Consider the following 25,070-nt stretch of genomic DNA (forward strand, 5'->3'; position numbering starts at 1 on the left):
GTTCAGCATGCACTTTTTTCATCAGTACATCTTGGAAATTCTATTCTACTGGGTGCACAAACTGCAGAAAATATGAAAATGATGATATAAAGATATTAACTTATTGGTTATTGCTATCTGTATCGGAATTGGCCATTAGAAGGACTTAATAATCGGTTATCGGTATCGGTTCAATTTTTTATATCGTGCATCCCAAATGATAACCCAGGATAACTTTATTCGCATTAACATCAGATAACAATATATTACGTCTTTTGTATATTTCACATTTTAAATGCAGACACTTTTATATTGAAATGGCGTTTAATTGGTTGTCAAAATATTTTCGTTCATCGGCAGAAAAATGCTCAAGTGAAAAAGGATGCACTTTTCTGAAAGACAACAAACTTTTTAGGATTTCTGTGAATCAAAATGCACAAACCAGAAGCAATAATACCCAACACATGGAGAAGGGATAGCTCTTCATAGAGCGCATAATAGTTATGGATGTGACAGACGAAACAAAAAAGTGCTTTAAAAACACGGAGACCTCACATGTGTATTTAAACCACCAAATACTGAATGCTGAAAACCTTATGGTAAAAACTTGATTTTTATCTTAAGGTTGACATTTGCATGGAATTGCCGATATCAATATTGATTGATTGAAATTATTGTTGTTGAAACTTTTTTCTTTTGAGTATGAATGCATGTGAATAATTTGCTCAGCACGCAATTATCTCAGAAACACTGTTTGTCTTTTTGGCTTGGAATGGAAAATATTTACAGAAAGAGAGTGAGGGAAATATTCTCATCCCTGTACATATTTTGTGTATAAATGTACTTGACTGTGTATAAATAAATGTCTGTGTTTCTTACAGCTGTGTAAAGTGGAGCACAGGATGCAGAGTTAACGCCACCCCGTGTCTCCCAAAAGAAGCCTGGCTGCCAGACCCTCAGCAGTAGACACATGGCGGCAATAGGGGTAAGCGCATCACGTCCGGTCTGTGTAATTGACTATATTCTGTATCAATGACTATATTCTGTGTTTAAAACAAATATTGCGGATATAAAATATTTTAGCATCTCCCATTCTGCAAACAATTTTAAATCGCATGTATACAAAAATGTTGACACAATGTATTAAGGAAAAGTGAGCTGTATCTCAATCTATTTCTCCATACCTCTATATTTAGATTAACTTGGTTCACCAATAACAGAACAGAAGTGCTTTCTATAAATCCCCCAAAAAATAAAAAAATTTCAACACCTAAACACAAATATTGAATCTGTGTAGATGTAATTTTTTTCTCTCAGTTGTAGCCTGCTGGAGTGTTGTGAATAATCGGTTTCATCGGTATTGAACGTGCTTGTGTCCTGACATGGTTTGTGTTGTGATGGATAAAACTGTCTGGTCAATACAGTCTGGCTGCTTCACATGGGTGTATCCCAAAATAAACAACACTCCTAGTCTTTAGACAAACAGAGACGTGGTGCTAGTCAAACAAAACAATGTCTTGTTGACATGTTATTAACTTTAACACAAAGCTAAGATTAAGTAAACATCCTCTTGTTCTTTAATTTCAAACAACGTTTTTTTTCAACGTTTCTTTAACATTATCTCGCTGACATACTTGAGTTCAAGTTCCTTCCTTATGGCCGAGTTGCAAAATTCTGTAGTTCAGTTGTAAGAGCGTTGCTTTAGCATGAAGGTCATTGGTTTGATTCCTAGGGTACACGCATACTGAGAAAATAATGCATAAATGTAAATTTTACTTTTAAATGAATTGTGTAAAATGGTAGTTTTTATTCTTCGAAGAAGATGCCTGTATGAGAAATCCCTCTATTATCATGAGAATATGTAACCTATTTTGCTCCAGCTTGGTTTTCCATGAAGTTAAATGAATAAAAGCATCTTAATCTCTCTCTATCTTTTTTCTCATCCAGAACCCCGATATGTTAACCAGAAAGATAAAACTGTGGGACATCAACGCCCACATTACCTGCCGTCTGTGTGAGGGGTACCTGATCGACGCCACAACGGTCACCGAGTGCTTACACACCTGTAAGTGTCTTTAAACCAGCATTGACTAAATTATTTCCTTTTTAAGACTACCGTGTATATCGCTGCTGTCCTTCTAAAACCTTGCATCTCCATATTTCGTGATTCTTATTTTTGCCATAAATCATCCTTATTATTAGTCACCCTTTATGTTTGTCACTTGGTTTGGCAAATATCTAACCCATAAAAGGTATTTAAAAGTGCTTGTCAACTTTTACAACACAGTATTTAATCATTTCAAAAGTACAGTGTTTTTTCCATTTCCTGAAAAACAGCGAATTTGGACATTCAGAAGCTTTCAGAAGGACAGCAGCGATATAAGCATTAATGTACAGTCAGCCAGTCATTATGAAGTCCTCAGGATACAGTTTTGTTTCACCCTGAAAGGGCTTTCATGTGCGATAATGACCAGCTGTCCGTACATTATCCAGCCGCTTCTTACTAAATAAATAAATGAAGGGACATGAAATATTAATTTGAGTTGAATTATTATGTGAGAAGCAACCACTGAGAGAGCAGAAACCAGACTACTGTTCGAGATTACAACATATATCAAGATTTGTTTGTTGAGTCCCGACTGTTTTAGGTGTTGGAAATAATTGTGCCAGAATCGTAGTAACAGTGCCGGTCCTGTATGACGTTTTTAAGAAAGCCCTTTTTTCCAAAAGCTTTTGTAACGCAGTTCCTACAGTGAAACAGAATCAAAGTTGCAGTGACTGAAGTGAACACTAGATGGCAGCCTTGTCTCACTTTTGGCTTAAGTGCTTTGATAAAATTCCTTTTTGGAAACATTTGATGTCATTTCACTTTTATTTAGCCTCTAGTTTCGAGTCGACGTATTATTACAATATCACATGTCATGAATTAATCACCGTTGTTCTTTTGATCTCATACATATCAAATTGAATCTAATGTAAAGCGTATTCACATTTCTCTGTGTGTGCAGTTTGCAGGAGCTGTCTGGTGAAATACCTGGAGGAGAACAACACATGTCCCACGTGTCGGATTGTTATTCATCAGAGTCATCCACTGCAGTACATCGGGTAAGACACACACAGGTCACAATCGATGCGAGTACCAGCGCACATTCATGAGTCGTAATATCTCTGACTGCTGTACGTGTGTCTGTGTGTGTTTATAGCATGTTGTGCATCCCTTTGGGTATTTGAGGGCGGATTGGCTTCCTCCTTCTCTCTTTGTTTATGGGTGAATTATTGATGTCCAGGGTGGATTGTTCCTCAGCCTACTTAAACATCTACTGATGGGACCCGATGAGTTCTCTGCAGCCCTGGTTCTGCATCTTGATGTTATCTTATGATGGACAATGTCTGTTTTCTGTGATAAGCAGTTGGTGAATAAGAGAGTTTTACAGTGGACCATGAGACGGGGTAGAGTGCCAAGGAGGGCTTAAAGAGATATTTCACCCCAAAATAAAAATGTTTTCAGCATTTACTCATACTCCTATCATTTCAAACCTGCATTACTTTCTTATTCTGCAGAACGCAAAAGAAAATATTTTGAAGAATGTTGACTTGCATTGGTTTTGTGTCCATACAATAGAAGTGAATGGGGACCAATGGTTTTTGGTTACCGACATTCTTCAAAATATCTTCTTTTGTGTTTTGCAGAAGAAAGTCATACAGGTTTGAAATGACAAGAAGTAAATGATGACAGAATTTTCATTTTGGGGTGAACTATTGATTGTTTTAACCCATGTTTGGGTCAAATATGAAATCTGAAAACCTACTTGAACTTAGAGAATTGTGGAGAAAAGTAAAGAATATTAATATTTGCTCTTTTATTTTTATTTGCTAGTAAATGTGCGCTAAAAAGAAACGCACACAGATGTGCTCAGTGTGTAGGTGAGTGTAAACATCGGGGTTGGCCGTCCATCTGGCCCTGGAGTATCCCTACTTCTGTGTCTGATGGATTTACTGGTGCTCTGGGCCGGATGCCAACTCTTTCATAATTGTCATTTAACCGCATAGAAGCTTGAAGTTGCGCACTGATGAGAAACAATTTCCGAAGGCATTAAATATTCACCACGGTCCCTGCGCTTCCCCTCATTTTCAACAGTGCAGAAAAAGAGACGCTCCGGCCGTGCGGAGAGATGATAGCCTCGCGGGGTGTGGGGTACGAGAGGATCGCACATCATAAAGGTTCGGGGGTCAGACTGTCGCGACTCCCTCCCTGCATGATTCATCTGACCTTAGTTTAACACGGTGGAATTTACGATTGATTGTGAATAAAAAAACGGATTCATCTGTGTTATAGTGGCAGATCATTGATTTTCATCCGTCTCGTAATCGTACACCCACCCCACACACAAACGAAACGGAGGTTTTGTTGATAATCCAGCTAAATGCCAGTTACCCCGTCACCACCAGGCCTTCTGGCCCCCTCTGCAGAAGCGCGCTGGCGGTTAATTGGACCTCTACCTTCCCCGCCGGGCTGCTGGGATTTGGGAACAGGTGGGGGCTCTGGCTAAGCACCAGGGACACAGGTGCCGCGCTGCCTTCCGGCCATGAGCTCTCTCATCATCTCGCGCTTAGAGAGCAGATCGACTAACAGAGAGCTGGACTCTGACACAGAACGTGGCCTGTATTCTCAAAGTGGCACGAGTGCAGATCTGAGATCAGTTTCATACTGATCTTTCTCATTAGGAGCTATTAGGAAGATGTGACCTGTAGTGAACTATAGGTGTATTTGGCAAAATGTTCTGAAGACAGTCTGGATTATATTTAACCTTAAGCACAATGTCTTTACATTTTTTATCATTGTAATGCAAATATACAGTGTATACTGTAGTCGTGTGTGTAAATACAGCTGCGAAAAAAATTAAGAGACCATTTCAAAATTCAAAAACTTTTTTTCTGAATTTACTATTTATAGGTATGTGTTTCATGTACTTCATAGGTATTGTTTTTGTTTCATTCTGTGAACAACTACAACGATTTTTCTATTTGAATTTATTTGCAGAAAATGAAAACTAGAGAAACAGGTCAAAGTTACAGAATAGATGCTCTGTATTTTTTCAGACCTCAAATACCGCAAATAAAGAAGTTTATATTCACTTTTAAGCAATACAATAGTAATATTTATACACGTAGTTATTATTTTTATGTGGTAATCTTGATTTTATCATAGTTTTCATGTGTCTTTTCATGCTGTCAGTCTTTCACATTGCTGTTGGATGACTATGTCACTCCTGAGGTTTGATTTTGTTGAAATTGAACAAACGCTGGACTGGAATGACCACGATACATCTATAAATGCTGATTTGAAATGAAAATTTGGAAGGGTCTCTTAATTTTTTTTCACGGCTGTACTGTATATTTTACATTATTTCTGATCATTGATCATCTTTTACATGTGCATCTACAGGCATTTGCGTGTTAGTCTCTCTACTAATAACGTTTTTAAATATTAAAATAATTAGTTCATTCCAGGCCATTGTGATATGCACATTTGCGATATCTAAATTTCGATATAGTGATCTGATTAAAATGATAAAAAATCGAGGCATGACATTAATCTTTAAATTGTTATACACGTTTTATTGTATAATGTTATAGAGTCTATTTTTAGCTTTCCGATTTGATTGTCCTTGTCCTTGAAAGTAGAACTAGCACAACAGGATGTGTTAATAATCTCAGAGCTGGTGCCTGTGATGCTGTTGGCCGCTCCGGGCTTCCACTTATGTGTTTTGTGGCATGGAAACGGAGCCTCGGATGAACATGTCAACACACGCTTAATAGGTTTTTACCTCGGAGTTCTCATCAACAGTCTGGGAGAGCCGTCAGTCATGGGAGAATTCAGAGTCTCAGCTTATAGAGACGGCTACACTGTATGATCATTATCCGTCACAGTTATGAGAAAACATTCATACTGAATGCAAATGATAAGCACAATTTTCTTGGTATATTTTTGGCACTTTTCCCTCAGCTGTTACTTGCTGTAATCATGTGCATTGTGTCTTTCTCTCCCTCAGACATGACCGAACAATGCAAGATATTGTGTATAAATTGGTGCCGGGCCTCCAGGAAGGTTTGTGGTTTTTTTATGTGGTTTTCTTCTTTTTATATTCTTCATCAGTAAGAAAAATATGCATATAGATAGATAACCACGTCAGCGTAATGTTCTGATGTAATCATTAATGATTGAAGATGCAATGGATTTTGTTTCTTAAAAATGATTTTATTAAGTTAATAATATTGAAACAATTAAGCAAATTAACACAATATGTGACCCTGGACAACAAAACCAGTCTTATGGGTCAATTTTTTTTAAATTGAGATTTTTACATTGTCTGAAAGCTGAATAATTAAGCTTTCTACTGATGTATGGGTTGTTAGGATATGACCATAAAACTCTGGAATCGGAGGGTGCGAAAAAATCAAAATATTGAGAAAAGCAGGGCATCCACTCACAAAAATAAAGTTTTTATATATTTATTTACAAAATATCTTCATGGAACATGATTTTTACTTAATATCCTAATGATTTTTGGCTTAAAAGAAAAATCGATAATTTAGACCCATACAATGTATTTTTGGCTGTTACCTAAAATGTTCCTGTGCTACTTAAGACTCCAGGGTCACATATTATAACATTGGTTTTTGTGGGTAAATCTTAATTGCCCTTAATCTGACAAAATGTCATTTTGTAAGCATATAATTGGTTTCTGTCATATTTCACACTTATTGTTCTCTCCTGTGCAGCCGAGATGAAGAAACAGAGAGAATTCTATCAGAAGTTAGGCATGGAGGTGCCTGGAGACATTAAAGGAGAACTGTGCAACACAAAAATCCACCCCGACACTCAGCGTAATGGTATGTCTCAACTTTCTTCACCATGTGGGAAAATCCAGTTATATTACAGTAAAGGAAAATAATTAAGATTTCAACCCAAAATAAAAAAACATATACGATTTTTTTTTTCGTAAAGAAAGTGAAGCTTAGTTTTAGGACCATTAAAGTGGTCATTTTGTGAAATGTCTGAATGTTTTACATTCTGTTTGCTTTCCTAAATAATCTGAAGATCTCTTCTTTTAAATTCTCAATTTTGTAATACTGTAATTTTTCAAGTTAGCAGTACTTTGCAATTGTTTGCACTGTTTTTTTTATTGTACCTCCTTGTATCAGCAAGTCTGTAGTTCAAACCGCTTAGTGCTCAAACCCATCACAAACCCATCAGACCGAAGCAGGAGAAATTTTAAGAATAACAGGAGAAAGAGAAGCATGTAATATCTCAAGACACACAGAAAACTAATAGCAGATTGCAAATGTGAGAGGAAAACCCCCTAAAAGCAAAGGAATCTAATAGACTGATGCAGGGATGATGTATTTTTGTAGGCCAACCCGCCACAAGGGTTCCCTCTGACGAAAGCCCATGCATTTTTCCCATAGACTTTTGGAAGATCGCAAAAAATAAGCTCTGTGATTAACAAAGGTTTATCAAGATAATCTTGACAAACAAAGACAATAATTGCTATTTTTAAAGTCTAAATACAATCTGCAGAAGTAAAAAGCCAACACGAGGCTATAAACAGACTACACTAGTAGTTTAGGCGTTTAACCGAAAACCCGTTCAAAAGACTCATTGACTTGGGGGCGATGGAACCGGAAATGTTAAAATGCTAACTCGCTTCCGGATTTTGCATGCAAAAATGCGTCATCTCTGCGGTGCTCTATTGCTCTGGAAACAGGTAATCGTATGCAGACAGGAAATGGCTCGAGAAAAGCTTCTAGAATCCATTTTGAACCCTGACTGGTTGACAAGTGATCGTTTGGTGTTCTGGGCGCACACAGAGAAACGCATCTGTGGACTGCAGCATGTTGGTCTTTTGAATAGAGCTGTCAGTCATTTGTGTTTCTGCGTGAAGGCTGGGTGCCTTTGATAAGTGGCTCACTGATTTGTTGTTCACCGTGGGAAAATGAATTCGGGGAGGTGTAAATGTGTACAACGGCTGTCTAACGCTGCTTTCACACAGCACGCGTCAGCAGTGTGTAAGCAGCGCAAATGTTTTCCAGCGCTCATGTTAACAGATGAGAGCATTCGTAACGCACTCGTAAGCAGCGCGTGCTCGCGGAGCAGAAGCGGCGCGTAGGCAGAAGCGCAGCGGTCATTTCGCCGCCGAGTCTGTTTTTGCTGCGCTGCTCACGCTCAATTAAAGCAACAGTGCATATTCTTTACGGACAAAATCCACCTGGATTGACAGGAAAAAGTAACACTTTAACCTTTAGACCATGTAGGTGGTGTCTAATGTGTTTTTAACAGTCGCCATGACTTTCAAAAACACTTTTGCCAGGAGGATTTTTTTGGCCAAAACCACAACGGCACATTTAAAGGATTTATAATACAAGTATATCTTAAATGTTATGCTTATATTGCATATGAAGGAGTGGAAAACATTCGCATTACGCTGTCTGAAACCCACTGTCATCATAACCTTCTGGAAAAAACACGTTAAACTACATAGACATCATGTTAAATGCTTATATTGCGTATGTGTGAGAGAAAAGCAATCGCATCACAAGTCAGTCACTCTCTCCTTTGCTGAGTTAACCCATTAATGACTTCGTATCCTTCAAAGCACGATGGCTTTTTATTTATAACTTGTACTACATAGATCTAAAAGAGCATGAAACAGGCGGATATAACAAATCATAGTTATGCAATCTACTTAAAAAGCGCTTTGATGAAGTTAAATAGAAAAGATCTAAAAATCTAAAGATTTTTCCATGTTTTACTAGACAGTAGTTACCTTATGTCATTTTAATGGTACACAAATGATCTTGAGCAAACGTTTACATGGTTCATAATAGTGTCTGTTACCTCTATGAGCAATAACAGTTTAGATAGTACTGTAGTTGGGTTGTTTTGGACGATAAATCTTTGTGTCAAAAATCCTCCAGGTCCTAAAAGTTCTTGGTTGCCATGCACAGTTTTAGCAGGCATCACATAATAATATAAACCATTATAATGCGTATTTTAAACAGAATCATTTGTGTTATAATTCATGTTGTTATTATGTTTGTGGAATACCTATATGGGTCTGAGTATTCAGGGCTCTAGACTAACTTTTTGCACTGGTTGCACTGGTGCGCCTAAGTTAGGTGCACCCAAATTTTCGACCGCATCGCATTTAACACCGCAGTTTTACCAGTTCACTTTTTTTTAAATCGCTGTCCATAAAGGCAAAATTGACTTGACATTGTAAATGATTAACTAACAATCTGGTCAACATAAAGTTCTTTATTTGAAGCACAATTCTACAAGAAAGGTAACTTACTGAAAAAGTGTTGGTGCTTAAAGTGCTTCACTGAACTGAAACTTAAAACATCTTAAGATAAATGGACCAGGGCTTGGCATAACCTGGGAGGTTAATGGCTCCGTGTCAGAGCATTGCTTATGATTTTCGGACGGATCAGGCCTTAACTTAACATTATTCACAAAAAAGTTGTCAATCGTTCTTTTCATCTTCTCTCATACATCCACTCTGTTTAACTGACGGGCCTATAGGCTCCTCCCCTCTCTGTCTGACTGCAGCACACGCATTTTCACACGTACACACCAGAGGTTGCGCTAGACTTTTTTATTGTCCGTCATTGTGACTGACAGGCTCGTAAAAAATCCGTCATAATCTATTTTTACCCATCACTATGGTGCAAGGTGGCGTTAGGTGGTAATTAGTATGTTTGTGACGTCATCACGCTGTACTTGCGTCGGAACTTGTTGTATTTTAATATAACTGAATGCCCAATAAAGCCGTTGTTGTTTATATTCATCTATATATTTAATGTTTTAATGTTTATGTTCATATATGATTCGATCTGGGAAAACCCAACACATGGTGCAAATTTATATATTACAGTTTTTGATACCATATTCAAGCCCTTTCCAAATCAGCTTTTATTTTGCTCATACCTTGTGTATGTAACAAAAGTTATGGCTGAGGTCGGCTGAAACGCTAGGATTTTCAGGAATGGAATTTGGAGGAAAACGGGTTTAAAGTTAAGTGATGAAAATAAAAGCACAACAGTCCAGTATCACAAGTAAAAGTCACTTTACAGTGGTAAAAGACTTACTCTAATAACAATTTAATAAAAAAACATTTCCCAGTGTTAAAGTCTATAAAAATACTGTACAAAACCGTTTGAATAAAACGAAAGTAAGGAAAATGGTGCAGGGCACACTTAAAGAACGAGAGCTCTGCCATTATCATTCACTACACAAGGAAACTAGCAAACATTACGGATAACAACTAATAAGCAGTGAAGCAAGTTTTACGTTGTTTATCATGTGCATAGTGTCTGGACTTCTGATCATCCCTTGTATGTTTTGCGATCGGATAGCTCCCCGTCTGCAGCACCGGGAGTTTTGTCATCTCACGAAAACATTGTTTAAAAAACTTTGCATGCCGTAGTTTACACAGGACTGGCGGGAAATGTGCATTGATACTCCTTCATTCTTCATGTTATGTGGTTTACTTTGATAGGCGTCCCAGCGCGACATCCGACGGGTTTTCCCAGATCGCATCATTATGTCTAGTCAGTAACAATGACGGGTGAAAACACGCACGTCCCTTCGCGAGCATATCACGTACGCTCTAATGAAGGGAAACGGGGAGTTACAAATTGCCCTCATTGTAATCCGTCAAAATGACGGACGGACGGCCTTCAGATTTTTCCGTCACTGGTAAAAAAAAATATGTCAATGACAGAGAATTTTCGTTTAACGCGACCTCTGGTACACACACATACAGGAAAATCTGGACCACGGCCAATCAGAGGGGGGTCCGCCCTTCACTAAACCACACGTGGTTTAGACCACGATATGGGCCTAATGTGTGTCTGTTGTTGAATCACAGGAAGACTTTCAGAGTCGCGGAGACTTTTTCTCCCTCGAACGGCTGGTCGCACCGGTGCGACCTCAGATTTTTCTTAGTCGCACCATTGAGAAATAAGGTCGCACTCTAGAGCCCTGGTATTACCAACAGTTTGTACTGAAACAATCATTTTAAAAGGCCTTTAGTCCCAACTAAATCTGCTATGGTAGCACACCTGAGCGTCCTTCTTAAATCCCATCACATTGACTGTTTCCAGGCTGAAAACAGAAGTTAGCCATCTGGAAAGTATGGTACAATTGCTACCTGAGCTCGTCCCTGTTGCCACCTCGACCTCGGACAGCTTTCTGCCCATTAACCACCCAAACGAAAGACTTATTTAGCTGGAAATCCCACTTTCTCCTCACCTTCACAGTCTGCTTGCCTCAGATTAGCTCAGACTCCGTGAACTTATTTCCAGCCGGGGAACATTTTAACTATCGTTAGATGTGTTCTGAGAGGGTCCTGGGAACAGCCAATCTCTATAACAGCTGAAGCTTAAGGCTTAAAGAGATAGTTCAGTGAAAAATGAAAATTCTGTCATCAGTTACTCACCCTCAGATGATATTAATACAACTCCGAAAACTGTTTTGTCATTCTTAAAGTGATAGTTCACCCAAAAATGAAAATTCTGTCATCATTTGCTCACCCTCATGTCATGTCCGTATAAATTACTTTGGTCTGTTAAACACAAAGAAAGATATTTGTAAGAATTGTAACAATTTTCAGTTCTGTGACATACACTACCATAGTAGGAAAAAATATTGGATCTTTTTTTGTTCTGTTGAACACAAAGTGAGATATTCTAAAGAATTTAGGAACACAAACAGTTCTGGGGCACCTTTAACTACCATTGAATTTTTCCTATATGGCAGTCAATGATGTCACAGAATTGAAAATTGCTAACATTCTTCCAAATATCTTTCTTAGTTTATACAGGTATGACATGGTTAGGACAAAACCTCTGGTTAACATGGAAAAATACCTTTTATCGCGTGTCGCGGCGTCACATCGCGTTTGGTTAGGACACGGTGTTGGAATAACTAGAGAATAAGTAATTCGTGACAGAATTTTCATTTTTGGGTGAACTATCCCTTCCATGAGGGTGGGCGTCCAGCACCAGAAGTAATCGTTTTAAATAGTCAGCTCTTGCCCTTTTTATTAAAGCATAATCAGTATGCTTGTGTATTATTTATAACACTGTACATTACATATTCAATCTCTCCATGTGTGAGCATGGGGCTGTTGTGATAGCTTTATAGATTTGCTAGGATCCCACAGATTTGCCCATAGAGGTTACTCTGTATTCAATGTAGAATATTCCTTGTAGGATTTTAAAATCTAATTTTACTTTGAAAACTAATTGCAATGTAAATCCCTGTTTATATTAGTAGAGTATTTTTAGTCCTGTATAAATATGTAATGAGAGCCCTGGTTTTCTCATCTGAGGTGTGGTGTGTTCGCATTAAGAGGATGAGAATTAAATGAATCCAGTTCTATTCATGAGGTGTGAGATTGTTTGTGTGGGGAAGCAGGTTGAGATAATTACTTTTTTGGAAAGGTTTGATGAATGTTTCTGATTACTACTGTATATAATGAAAGTCTCCCATATACCATAAAGTAACAAGGGACATACAGCCGCGGAAAGAATTAAGAGACCATTTTAAAGCACCATTTCAGTTTTTCTGAATTTACTATTATGTGTTTAGGTAAAATAATCATTTTTGTTTCGTTCTGTGAACTACTAACAATATTTTTTTACCAAATTTTGAATAGAATTATTGTTTCTATTTGCATTTATTTGCAGAAAATGAAAACTGGAGAAACAGGTCAAACTAACAGAAAGGATGCTCTGTATTTTTTCAGACCTCAAATACGGCAAAGAAAACCAAGTTCAAATATTATTTTTTCATGTGATATCACAGTTTTTGTGTGTCTTGCCATGCTGTAGTCTTTCACATTGCTGTTGGTTTGATTTTATTGAAATTCAACAGACACTGGACTGGAATGGCCACAATACATCTACAAATGCTGATTTGAAACAAAACATTTGAAATGGTCTCTTAATTTTGTCCGCGGCTGTAGTTTAAGGTCTGAGAAGTACTGAATTACACTTAATATAATTATAATTAAAGATTGATTAAAGGTTGGGTTAGTTGTTAGTACACTACCCATTTCATGATCTAAGTGTGTGTGATCAAATGTTTTAAATAAAATATATAGTTGTGCCAACCTCTTCATTTTCTTCAGTAGGAACTAAATATGACTTTTAAATGAATGTATAGACGAAATAATAAAAAACAGCTTCTAAGAGCCCAGAATATTAATATTAATAATTATTTTATTTTGATGAGTTTAACTATTACCATACTAAATTGTGGAAAAATATAAAGAATGAGTAAGTGTACAGTACACTAAACGTTTGAATGGTAGGATGTGTTGCCTAAAATCCATTCTCTTCAACATTTTTGCTCTTTTGCTTCACCAGGTGACCTGAAAACAAACGATCCGTCCAAGGAGGCAGGAGATGAGAAGGCAGAAGAAGACAATGATTACCATCGCAGCGATGAGCAGGTCAAATGAATTCTTTAAAAAAAATTGTTGCAATATACTGTACATACGGTATTATACTGTGAAGAATGGCAGTATTTCATTCCAAACATATGCCTATATGCCTCGCTTGTTCCTGTGTACCTGCACTTTTATATACAGTATACAGACTCATATATTGTTGAATTTGTATTCTTTCCGTCCTCTAGACGCTTCTTAATAATGTAAGAGAGGATTGTAGGGCTGTTGTAATGTCTTGCAGTATTTCAGTGCTTGTGTGTTTGGAATACAGATTCACTTCATTAAACAGGATCTGATCCCAGTGAAGTGTTGGGCTGCTCGGTATGATGATACGTATATAAGCTGCAACATTAGTTAACCGGTAGAAATGTTGTGTCTTATTTACACATGAGAGATAAAGAAACTTGTTTGGTGTCCCTTTAGTTGTTTATGGTTGCAGAGGAACTTTGCAGCTGGTTACAACAATAGAAAATTCAGTTTTCGTACTATTGCATTGTATGTTATCCTTGTGGAGATAATATACATTATTTGTTTAATAATGTTAGTTTCACTGTTTGTAGTCTTTCATTTTTAAAGAGTAAATATTCCTTGGTTTTTAAGGTCCTATTTTGGTTTATGTAGTGTCCAACAACAAGTTTATTTACATTTATGCATTTGGCAGATGCTTTTATCCAAAGCGACTTACATTGCATTATCCTATACATTTTGTTTCTAAGTATGTGCAATCCCCTGGGATCGAACCCACGACCTTGGCGTTGTTAGCGCCATGCTCTTACCACTGAGCTACAGGAAAGTTTATGTACATACAAGATGTAAACACTATTTTTTGTTATAATGGGCAGTTTTTCTTACCTTACTTCTTGACTGACTCTCATATGATTCGTTCGGCGAATCATCCGTCTAATCCACTCCTTTCCGCCGGCCTACTCTGATCTGATTGGTCAGATGGTCTAGTCTGCTGTGATTGGTCTACCGCGAATGAGGCTCACGAGCTACGGTGTTTGGGGGAGAAGAGTGAAGTTTTCGCGGGCAGTCCTAGCAAAACGTAGGACGTAAATCCGTGACGGTTCGCGAATCGGACTAGGGCACGACTCGTTTGCGTGATTCAGAGTCGACTCCCTTTTTTCCAAGCCAATAACTTTATTCACTCACCTTCGGCTTTACAACTTGGTAGACTGCTTACATTCACACAATGCAACATTACACACTGCATGAAATGTCATTTACACGATCTCGTAATATGCACTCTTTAACCAAAGTGATGCTGCCAGTCTTATGTTTTATGAATAATCTTTTTACTTTGCGTCCGAGCACCAAATATAAAGGAAGTAAATCAAATCAATGTACATCATTTGTTGGATTATCCAGAAATGTACCATTTGTCGTAGTATTTTCAGCAACAATAACTATACGTAATGTATCCTTGCTGTAATATAAATATACTGTACGGTGCCCACCCCCAGGGCAGCGCGCGTGCATGAGCGAAAAAGAGATTGATATTTCAAGATATAAAAAACAAAGTATGGTAGTTTTGAAAAGGATTAGTGTGTGTGTGTGTGTGTGTGTGTAAGTGTAAGTGTTGTTGCAAATCGATAAAGATTTCACCGCGTGTGTGGCGATCTCCTGTGGTCTTATCAATTGGCTTGCAAGGGAACGAGGAGGGATTGTGTGTGTGGCCAGCTGTCGCAAAGCTGAGACAGGCGCTTTGGCCTCATATATAATGTAAAAACTGAATAAAAATTTTAGCAGTATTTGCTCGGCTATGCTTGGATGACAAACAGTTTGGCTAATGTGTGTGTTGGTGGAACTCATGCATAGTGACCTTGGGTGGAGAGATGACGCCAAAATACTGCATGTGCAGGACGCGGGAAACTGAAGTGAATTAATGACGTTATATGCTACACAGATATGTTTACCAAGAGATTATCTGGGTAAAATTAACTTAATCTGGCTTCAATTAAAACGTTATGGCTTTGAAAATCTGAACCTCCCATTATGGTGTAATAAGAAATCTATAGTTTAACTTTTTTGGTTAGAAATGAACAAATACATAATCCGGTTCAAAACGGTCCCCTTATATTTCCCCCGATTCACAACGCCAAGCTTTTAATGATTTATAATTTGAGCTGTTGGGGCGGATTTCGCAAGAGATGGCATTGACATTTTTTAACTTCAATCAGATTTACTAACAGTTGACGACAGCGCAAACGCCTCTTTTGGTGTAAAAAACTACTGTCTGTATTTACTAAATACAGCTGTTTTTGCTACTGACCTTATTGCATATGCATTTGTAGGAGTTTCCTAGTTTAGTAAATCTGGCCCAAAGTATGTAAAAAATCTTACACCTTTCTGCAACGTTTCACACAAAGATGGCGATATAGAGGCAAAAGTTACGGATTGCATTTGATTTGGATTTAGTGAGTCATGGTCCGATTCCATAACATGTTGTCAATGCATTTACATTTTAAATATAAAATTTAGGCCACCCTAATAAATGAGATTCAATGGAATGATGGTTCAATTTGAAACATTGAGGTTGCCCAATAATAACAGTCCATCTCATTTTAAAGTAAAGGAGCAACGAAAGCTACCAAAAAGCAACAAAAAAAAGTTTAATTATATTGCATGTTCACACTGCAGTTTCAATCGACCGTAATAGTTACTCGATTTCTTGCTCCAAAAACAAGCAGAAACTAAATTATGGTTGTTTTTGGAGCAAGACAACTTTTACTTAAGGGAAAAGAATACAGTTGTGTGGAATGACCCAATATGGAGATCGTATAATAAAACTCACGGGACAATAGTCATTTGGTCACATCGCTCATGTCCTAAACCAAAGCAATTATAAAGCCGATTTGTGATAGATACGAGCCTGCAGTAATCCCAAACCAGAATATCTGCCCTTCTAAAATTAGGTTTTAAATCACAATAATCAACAGCTCGTGGCATCTCAGGAAGGAAAGCAAAAGACCACCTTGTTGTTCTGGGATATGAAGGTCTAATTGGTTGAGTACACACACACACACGCATACACACCACTTTCGTGTGTTAAACAACACAACCGTGTTTGTGTAACATCTCTTCATAGCTGGCCTGTAACTTAGCACCTCCTCCATTTACTGCCCACTGTTTCTGTAAGGACAGTGGCAGTGCCCGGGCTCACTGACTTCTCTCCTGGCACCGTTTGCCCTTGAAATGGGCTTGCGTTTAGCCGGCAGGCGCAGCTGTCGTCTTCATCTTTCTCTATTACCGTGTTGTGGGAGAGAGCTGGTCCAAATGGGCCGCTGTGCCACACTGAACTCTTCAGTCACTTATCTGCACCAGGACAGACAGAGAGAGAGAGAGAGAGAGAGAGAGAGAGAGTTATGAAATCCGTAATGTGTCTTGACTCTCTGAAGCCCGCTGCACCTGCCGGGCAGCCCGAGGCGACCACGCTGGACTTGACGCTGGGCTCCGTGTCGAATGATGGTGGACTGCTCGCTGGCATCTGCTGCTGCATTGTGTTTGTGTGTTTGGTGATGCGGTGGCATCACACAGGTTTCACTCTCTAACTCTTGTGTTTTCAGGTGAGTATATGTCTGGAGTGTAACAGCAGTAAACTCAGAGGACTCAAGCGGAAATGGATTCGTTGTTCGGCTCAGGCCACGGTTCTCCACCTCAAGAAGTTCATCGCGAAGAAGCTCAACCTGACGTCTTTCAATGAGGTGTGTACAACCCCCCGGCAGACCTACAGATCCGTAGACCCTAGGCCGTAGTTTTTTTTTGTGCCGAAGTTAACTTGTTAGAGACCTTTGCCTCCACGTTGCCTGTTTCTCCCCGTCTTTCCCTTTTTAACAGTCTTGTGTGACTGGGCGCAGAAGATATCAAAGCTCCTCCGCGCTGTCACGGTTCCCCGCGACGCGTCGTGTTGTCAGAGATAAATAATAGCCTGTAATATCATTCTCATTGTGTCATGTATCTCGCTGCCTCGCGCTGCGACTGAAGACAAAACTTGACTAATTATTGGTGTTCCGACACTCCTTTTGTGTTAAAAACGCGTGGGCTTCCTGTCGCGCGTATCCGTCAAAAAAAAACCCCACGATATAGCTGTCAGACGCCTGTTGTTCTGTGCACATACGGAGAGTTATTGCTGCCACGGCTCCACAACCTAAATTCATTTCTAAATGGTCTTTTTTACCAAAAGAAAAGCGAAAGTAAATCCAAATAGGCATTGAACGTTTCATCATTCCGAGAATCACTGGCTCACACATCTGAAGAAATGCTGTAGATGTTTAGTGCAGTGAGCTCAGTCTCCAGCAGGTGGCGCTGTGGTAGTGTCGCCTTCGTTCATCTCTCACCGAGCTTAGACACACAAACGTTGTGCGGTAGTCCGTGGAGAGCTGTTTCTCTTCTCATACTGATACAAATAAACCTCTGGGTGGCTGAGGCTGCTCTTGTGCATTGAGTGTTTTGTGTCTATTGTTTTGGGTTAAAGAATTGGTGGATGTACGGTTTTGGGGTACTAAAGAAGGACTTTTATACTTTTATAAAGCACCATAAAATCTGGACTGTCCTCAGAGGCATTTGCACACAGTCGGGTTTTATTAGGGCTGTTTTACGCCGCATTCCGTAATCCTTGATTCTGATTGGTCAATTGTAGCAGTCAAATGACAGTTAAACTGTACTGTTGATTGCTATAGCAGAAAGACGATTTCCTACATGGCTGAACTCGATTTATATCTCATTGCTCTCTTTCTGCTCATATTATAAAATAATTTATCTTGAATCAATTTTTTTATTTTTTTATTTCATCTGGTGTAATAAGTGGGGCAATGCGTCTTATTGGGTTTCTGATCACCCTGTCAGGGTTTATTTACCTGGTTAATGGTGCTGTAAGATGTTAAAGGGGTTTTGTTTTTTCATTAAAAGAATTGTGTGTTTGTTTGCGGCATTTTTCAGCTGGACATCTTATGCAATGAAGAAATCCTGGGCAAGGACCATACGTTGAAATTTGTTGTGGTAACAAGATGGAGATTTAAGGTAATGATTTTTTTATTTTTATGAAAAACATATGTGTATGTACAGTATACTGCCGCGGAAGAAATTAAGAGACCGACTCAAAATTATTTTCAGTTTTTCTGAATGTACTATTTACAGGTATGTGGTTAGGTAAATGACAATATTTCTCCTAAATTTTAAATAAAAATATTGTTTCTATTTGCATTTATTTCCAGAAAATGAACGATCTCAAATACTGCAAAGAAACAAGTTCATTTTTAAGTTCACTTTTAAGCAATATAACAGTAATATTTCTATTATGTAATATGTATTTAGGAAAAGTTTGTGTGATAACCTCAATTTTTATGTGTGTTGTCATGCTGGTCTTTCACATTGCTGTTGGATGACTTTTTGTCACTCCTGAGGTTGATTTTGTTGCAATTTAACAGACGCTGGACCAGAATGGCCACAGTACATCTAGAAATGCTGATGAACATTGATGAAATGAACATTTGGAATAACCTCTTAATTTTTTCCTGTGGCTGTAAATATAATATATATTTGTAAATATATATACGCACAGGCGCTGTCCACATACTGTTAGCCATGCATGTAGTGTATTTTACATTTATCTTTTTCACCATGAGCATATTCATATAACAGAAACCCAGGAATTGACATTTCGATGCAAAGAGCAAATATTTGCCTTTCATACGGTGTTCTTTTGAAAGGTTGCATATCTAATGCTTCCCTGGCATTTGCAAAAAAAAAAAAGGATGCCCTTGAATTTCTATGCCTTTCATATTTATTCCAGTGACTTTTAGTTATTTGAATGCATGTGTGTGTTTTGTCCGCGTTCCAGAAATCCCCCCTCCTCCTGCATTACAGACCCAAAATGGATTTGCTGTAGTCGGACAAAAAAGGTTGGTTGTTTCCGGCCCAGTGGTCCAGGACTGTGCTACACACTATATATGCAGAGACGGTCAACGCCCACACCAAACAAAAACCCCGACACAGATACAAGCCAGCAAACAACAAAAGCATCACAGCTACCGCGACACTGGCAGCTTACGGGAACAACTGCTTTCATCCGCTATGTCCTAAATATGTGAAAGATTGAGAGAAAGCATATATTTATACTTTTGTATAGACGAGAGAAGTGAAACCAAGACCCTATTGGTGCTCTGTTTACACATTAAAACAAAAAAGACAACAAAAAAAAGGGAGCTGTGAGAAAAGTGAAACGTTTTTCTACCATTTGACTTCGCTCCCACCTCAACTATGGGCAAAATGATTGGTGCTCGGGATCTGTCAATCTCCGCGGAAGTGTCGTCATACACTGCTAACCAGAGGAGACGCAGCGTTTCAAACGGACCGTTCTCTCTCAGGTCTCAACCAACACTTCTTGGGAGCGCAGCAGAGCCTTTCTAAGCTTATATAAAGGCGGTTTATATAAGCTGTGTGTCATCTCAGAGCAGTTTCTTTTATTTTTTTCGCCGTCGCTACGAGTGGAATTGTGAATAGGCAAATTTATGTGTAGTATTTATGTTCTATTTACCAATATTGTATATAAAAGTTGTTAACAGAGAGAAGGAATAAGATTGTGTTAAAGAAACCGAGACTGTTTAGAGTGCTTTTCCAGAAGTGCTTTATCTTGGGCCGCATTCACGTGGCCGCGTGGATACGGACATATGAATTCAAGCCAGATTTCTTATCAGCAAATCTTTTATCGGTGGCGTAGACTTTTTATGTTGCAAAAAGCCACGTTGTCTTTAATATAGCAAGACTTTAAGTATGTCATTATTAATGTGGCAGTGATATCATTTGGATGGGGTTTGGAAAGCGGAAGGGCTTTGAATCACCGTTCCTCTGAATCAGTTTGCGAGGATGTGTAATGACGAATCCTTAATGTTAATGTCTTAGTTTAACAGCCAACCGCCCATATATATATATATATATATATATGTACATCAATCCCGCCTCAACGTCATATATGCAATGTATCACTTTTTAATTGAGACAAACATGATAAAACCCTGACAGATCTCCATTCCTTTGGGTATGAATGTAACCCACATGTATCCGTCCATGAATATGTACAACTGTTTGCTTTATTGCTATCTTTCGTGCCAAAGGCTTTATCCCCCCGAATTCACTTATATTCTGCATGGCAAGCTGTACGTATGGCAGAATGCATCTATGAAAAGCGTTTGACCTGAACTAATTTGATACGGAGGAATTTATCCGATTAGGTTAGTGAAAATTGGATGTTAAATGGATTGTCCTTTAGTTCTTTTATTGCGTGAGCCCTTATTGAAGTTTGTAATATTTTTGTTCCATTACGGACGTCTGCTCATTCAATGATGGACGAACTCTAGTTGATCAAATTTTAAAGGGCTCTTATCTGATATGTAACCACAATGTATTATTTCAAGTTTCTTAAAGCGCTAATTGACGACATTTTGTAATTTCTGAACGTTTAATGAAAACAGTTATTAAAGCGGTCAACTTTTACACGGGTAAATGCCAAACCAGCTTGACCAAATCTTTCTGGTTCACTTCGGAGTTATTCCATAAATACTGATGTTTTATATATTCTATAATATTGCATACTTGCATAGAAACACTCAGCGGTGAAATGTTTCATCTAGTTTGGACTGCCCTTCCTCAGTGTCTTATAATGTGAATGATCTCAGTGTGCATCCCAGCATCACACTTTTTCTTTTGCGTAGTGTTTTGCTTTATTTCATCATCTCTTCATTCCCGTTTCTTGAGTTGCATCGAAATAATACTGTAAGTTCATGTCAAGCAAACATTCACATGCTAGATTTCCAAACCAGACGTCTCTCTACAAGCTAGCAGACATGCTTTTGCTGGTTTTCATTGAATGCCTTTCTCTTGTTGTGTATTCTCAAAAACCAGCATTTGGTGTGAATGTCTAATGCTGGAAGGGTCTTACTTTCGGGGAGATCAGGGTGTTCGATTTATTTTATTTGAGCCAATAAATGGTGCTAATGTTTTGTACCTTTTAAAAATAAAACGGAACATGGTGCAGACCGCGAGCGAGTCTTAAAATACCCGTATTTGTCATAACTTGCTTATTTGATGTAATTGGTGCTCTCTTGGGTTTGTCTCTCAGAAACGGGAGGGAAGCTGGTTTGGTGATTCATGGGGTTTTGTTTACTGCTGTCCCAGGAAACTTTGAAATCGGTCTAAACGTAGCAGCACATAAGACTCATCCTCTTTTCTAAACAACACTAGCGGTTAGAGGTCTGTCTTGCATCACTTTTAAGTGTGGGTTCTTTCTTGTTAAACCTCCATCACAAATCTCTTTGAGGTTGTTCTTTTTTTGGTGTAAGTTATAAAAGCTGTGTTTCCTGAGCCAGGAGATGGAAGACAGGGTTTCCGCTCTGGTATTGTTTAAATCACTGTTTTACTCTCCCAGGGCCTCGTTGGGCATAAGAGGTGTGCGTTCAGAGGTAGATTCACTGCTATGCAGTATTGGGAACGGATCAGTGCTCTGGCCGTGTTATCAGGCTTGCGCATTGAGACATCAACGCTACTTCACTTGACAGGCAGGCTATAAGGAGCTTACTGGAGACCTGCTTTAGAAGCTGTGGACTGTGTCCAGACTCAACTTGCCAAGATTGGAGGCTTGTCTCCATTTCCCTTTACTGGATTTTTGGCAGCGTTTGGTTCTGTGACAAAGGTGCCCCATGACTGACTTAGAAATTTGAAACTGAGACAAGTAGAGATGGTATCAGTCTAAACCTTGGGTAAATCTCAGAAACGCTGTCGTAAACACGGGCTTATTTTACCCCAAAATCAAAAGAAAGTAATGTGAAATTGTACTTGCGTGATTTCTTTTTGCATTCTGATGATTTTTATTTGCATTCTGACAAACCTGTCATGGGAGGAACAAAGTATATTCTGATTACTGTAATGAATAATTATATTTTATTACAAATGTAAATTATTTATACATTATTGTAGTATTTGTACCGCTCTTAATTTATGTTTTTTAATAAAACCACTGTATTGCTATAAAATGACTTTATTACAGTAAATCACGCGCCATTGAGAATATAAAAAATGCACACAAAATTTTAATAAAAAATGGAATGGGCGTAATTTTTTTAATAAAAAAACAAAAAATATATTTTTATTTTGGGGTAAAATGTGACCTAACATGTTTCTGTGATTTACCCATTCGTGAATTTTACAGCATTAGACTTTTCAACCAAACGATGACCGTCTATCATCGTGTGATGTTTCAGCTGAGCTGAAAAGCACTTCTTATTTATTGTCTTTAAAAAAAGCATACACCGGCCCTTTAAGGCGCCTTTTCTGTTTTTCTGTTATCATCTTTCTCCAGTCGTCCTCTCTAACTGTTAGTCGTTGTCTCACCTCTAATTCATCATATTCTCATTAGGACTCTGTGTTTAAAAAGTGACTCTGATCTGCTCTGTGTGAGACACTGTAAAACCAGACTGTTTGGCCTGCGAGCTAAGAAACTCCGTCCTTTCTAATAGGGTTTCTGTCTGCGAGGCGTGTCACTTCCCCACATTTCCGGGTTTCAGTTGATTGAGGAGTTTTGATTGGTCGGTTCCGAGCTGAATTGTTTGAGGAGTTACTTTGATTGGTCAGTTGTGAGTTGAATTGATTTTGGGGATGTCATGAATCATCGGTTTTGCGTCGCATTGATCATGGGTCTGATGGTTGCCAGATATCTCTGTTTGCTCTCAGTTGGAACATCCCTGTAAGAAATGTATTGTATTGGACACCAGATTTGAAAAGCTGGTCAACCGCAGATATTTACTGTATACACAATGTTTTTACTTTTTAAGGAATCAACTTTCATAGTGGCATCTTCAATGAGCCATAAATCTTCATGCTTCGCTAATGTTCCCCTTAAATGTTATTTATTTTTACTGTATAGATTTGTGTTCTGCCATTGCCTGTATGTCATGATCTGAAATATCGAGATTTGTCGCCTTATTGATATCTTTGTACATGCTTTGATATAAACATGATGAGAATCTATCAGTTAAGCATTAAAATCCCTCTCCTCTGTCATTCACCATATATAATCCTTCCCTCGCTTTGTGTATAAAATGATATTTCAGCGTTGGGTTGCTTTCGGGAAAAATCATTCGGATCGGGTCGTGCAAACAAAGCGATCGTTTCGTTTCCAAGGAAAAATGTGCAATATGTGTCTCTCAGATGGTTCTGGAAGCTTCATTCGATTTATTTCTGTTGGTTAGGTGCTCAGGTCACAAATAGAGTCCATACAGTTCTCATCCCTCTGATTGTACGGGTGCCTGCTTGGCTCATTTCACACTAACGCTCCATACATAACACATGGGTTTCCTTATGTTTTCTTTATTTTTAATTCCTTTTTATTCTTTTAGAAGTAAAACATTGACATGGTGTCCTTTTCTTGTCTGTTTTCTGGCATGATGATTATTTATTGCACATGGTTTCCATAGTTACACCAAGGTGTTTTGTTCGAACTGGGCTCGAATTTCTTACAATTTTATGGAAGCTTTTGTTGAAATTTTGAAAGTGTGTATTTCATGAATAAATGCCTTATAAAAACGTGTCTCTTTCTGCTTGTATTCTGATTCAATTATGTGACTAAATTAAATATTAAATGTTTGTGCATTTGTGAATTTCTGGTTGGTGCACCATTGAGAATTAAATTCACCCAAAATGAAAATTCTGTCATTTATTCACCCTCTGGTCATTTAAAACTTGTATGATTTTCTTCCGCAAAACACAAAAAAGCTATTTTGAAGGAAGTTGCTAACGGGACAGCATTGGTACCCATTCATTTCCATTGTATGGACACAAAACTAATTCAAGTGGATAGGAGCCAACAGCATTCTTCGGAATATCTTTTTTTGTGATTTGCAGGGTGAGTAAATGATGACATAATTATATTCCTAAACAATCAAACAAGATGCCGAACGTTTACACTTACAGAAGTTTAATTCATATAGTGCGTGTCATTTTTGGTAATTCATTTAAAATCCAAAGCGACTTTAATTGTATACTCAAAATGCAATTAAATGCAATGGATTATATTCTCTTATTTGTTATGGTGCAGTGCTGTTATGGTGCAGTGCAGTGCTCAATGAAACCATTCAGAAATCTCAAAAGGTCAGCCAAATATAATGGCTTTGCTTTTCTCATTGTTTGTAAATCCCCAAGTGAACGTTCTTAAACTGAGGCCTTTTCAGCGTGTTAAAGAAACTCTGGCGAGACCAACCTCACTGCCTCCAGATGAAAAATGCTCGACAGCATCGAGGATTTGGTGTGGGACAGAGAAAGGTAATGAGCCTGTAATGTCCTCATTTCTTCTCATTTCACTTTTGACCATTTCAGAAACCACAGTCTGATGAAGAACCAGGAACGGAGGGTGATGTTGATTTCTCCTGCTTTATTTGTATTCGAAGCAAAGTGACAGTTACATTGAGTGCTAAATGAACTTTTCTTTTAGCTGTGAACATTTAGTGCTAAATATGTAAATATGAGGATCATTAATGTAAACCGCACATTGATTGTTAGAATTCAGCCAATGAAAATTGCTAG

General features: G+C 38.2%; 1 protein-coding gene across 1 annotated transcript in view; it reads left to right on the plus strand.

Moving 5' to 3' along the window:
• LOC130563832 (polycomb group RING finger protein 3) overlaps window positions 1-24,193 on the plus strand; it is a 40,991-nt gene extending 16,798 nt beyond the window's left edge. Inside the window, exons 2-10 of the mRNA XM_057349617.1 lie at window positions 861-964; window positions 1,927-2,044; window positions 2,988-3,084; window positions 6,033-6,088; window positions 6,763-6,873; window positions 13,417-13,502; window positions 17,066-17,203; window positions 18,438-18,518; window positions 19,339-24,193. Of these exons, the coding sequence (XP_057205600.1) occupies window positions 950-964; window positions 1,927-2,044; window positions 2,988-3,084; window positions 6,033-6,088; window positions 6,763-6,873; window positions 13,417-13,502; window positions 17,066-17,203; window positions 18,438-18,518; window positions 19,339-19,386 (750 nt within the window). The 5' untranslated portion in view covers window positions 861-949 and the 3' untranslated portion in view covers window positions 19,387-24,193. The remainder of the gene's footprint in view (window positions 1-860; window positions 965-1,926; window positions 2,045-2,987; window positions 3,085-6,032; window positions 6,089-6,762; window positions 6,874-13,416; window positions 13,503-17,065; window positions 17,204-18,437; window positions 18,519-19,338) is intronic.
• Window positions 24,194-25,070: the final 877 nt, after the last annotated feature.

This window comes from Triplophysa rosa, linkage group LG13 (genome assembly GCF_024868665.1).
Source record: "Triplophysa rosa linkage group LG13, Trosa_1v2, whole genome shotgun sequence".
Classification (NCBI taxonomy): Eukaryota; Metazoa; Chordata; class Actinopteri; order Cypriniformes; family Nemacheilidae; genus Triplophysa; species Triplophysa rosa.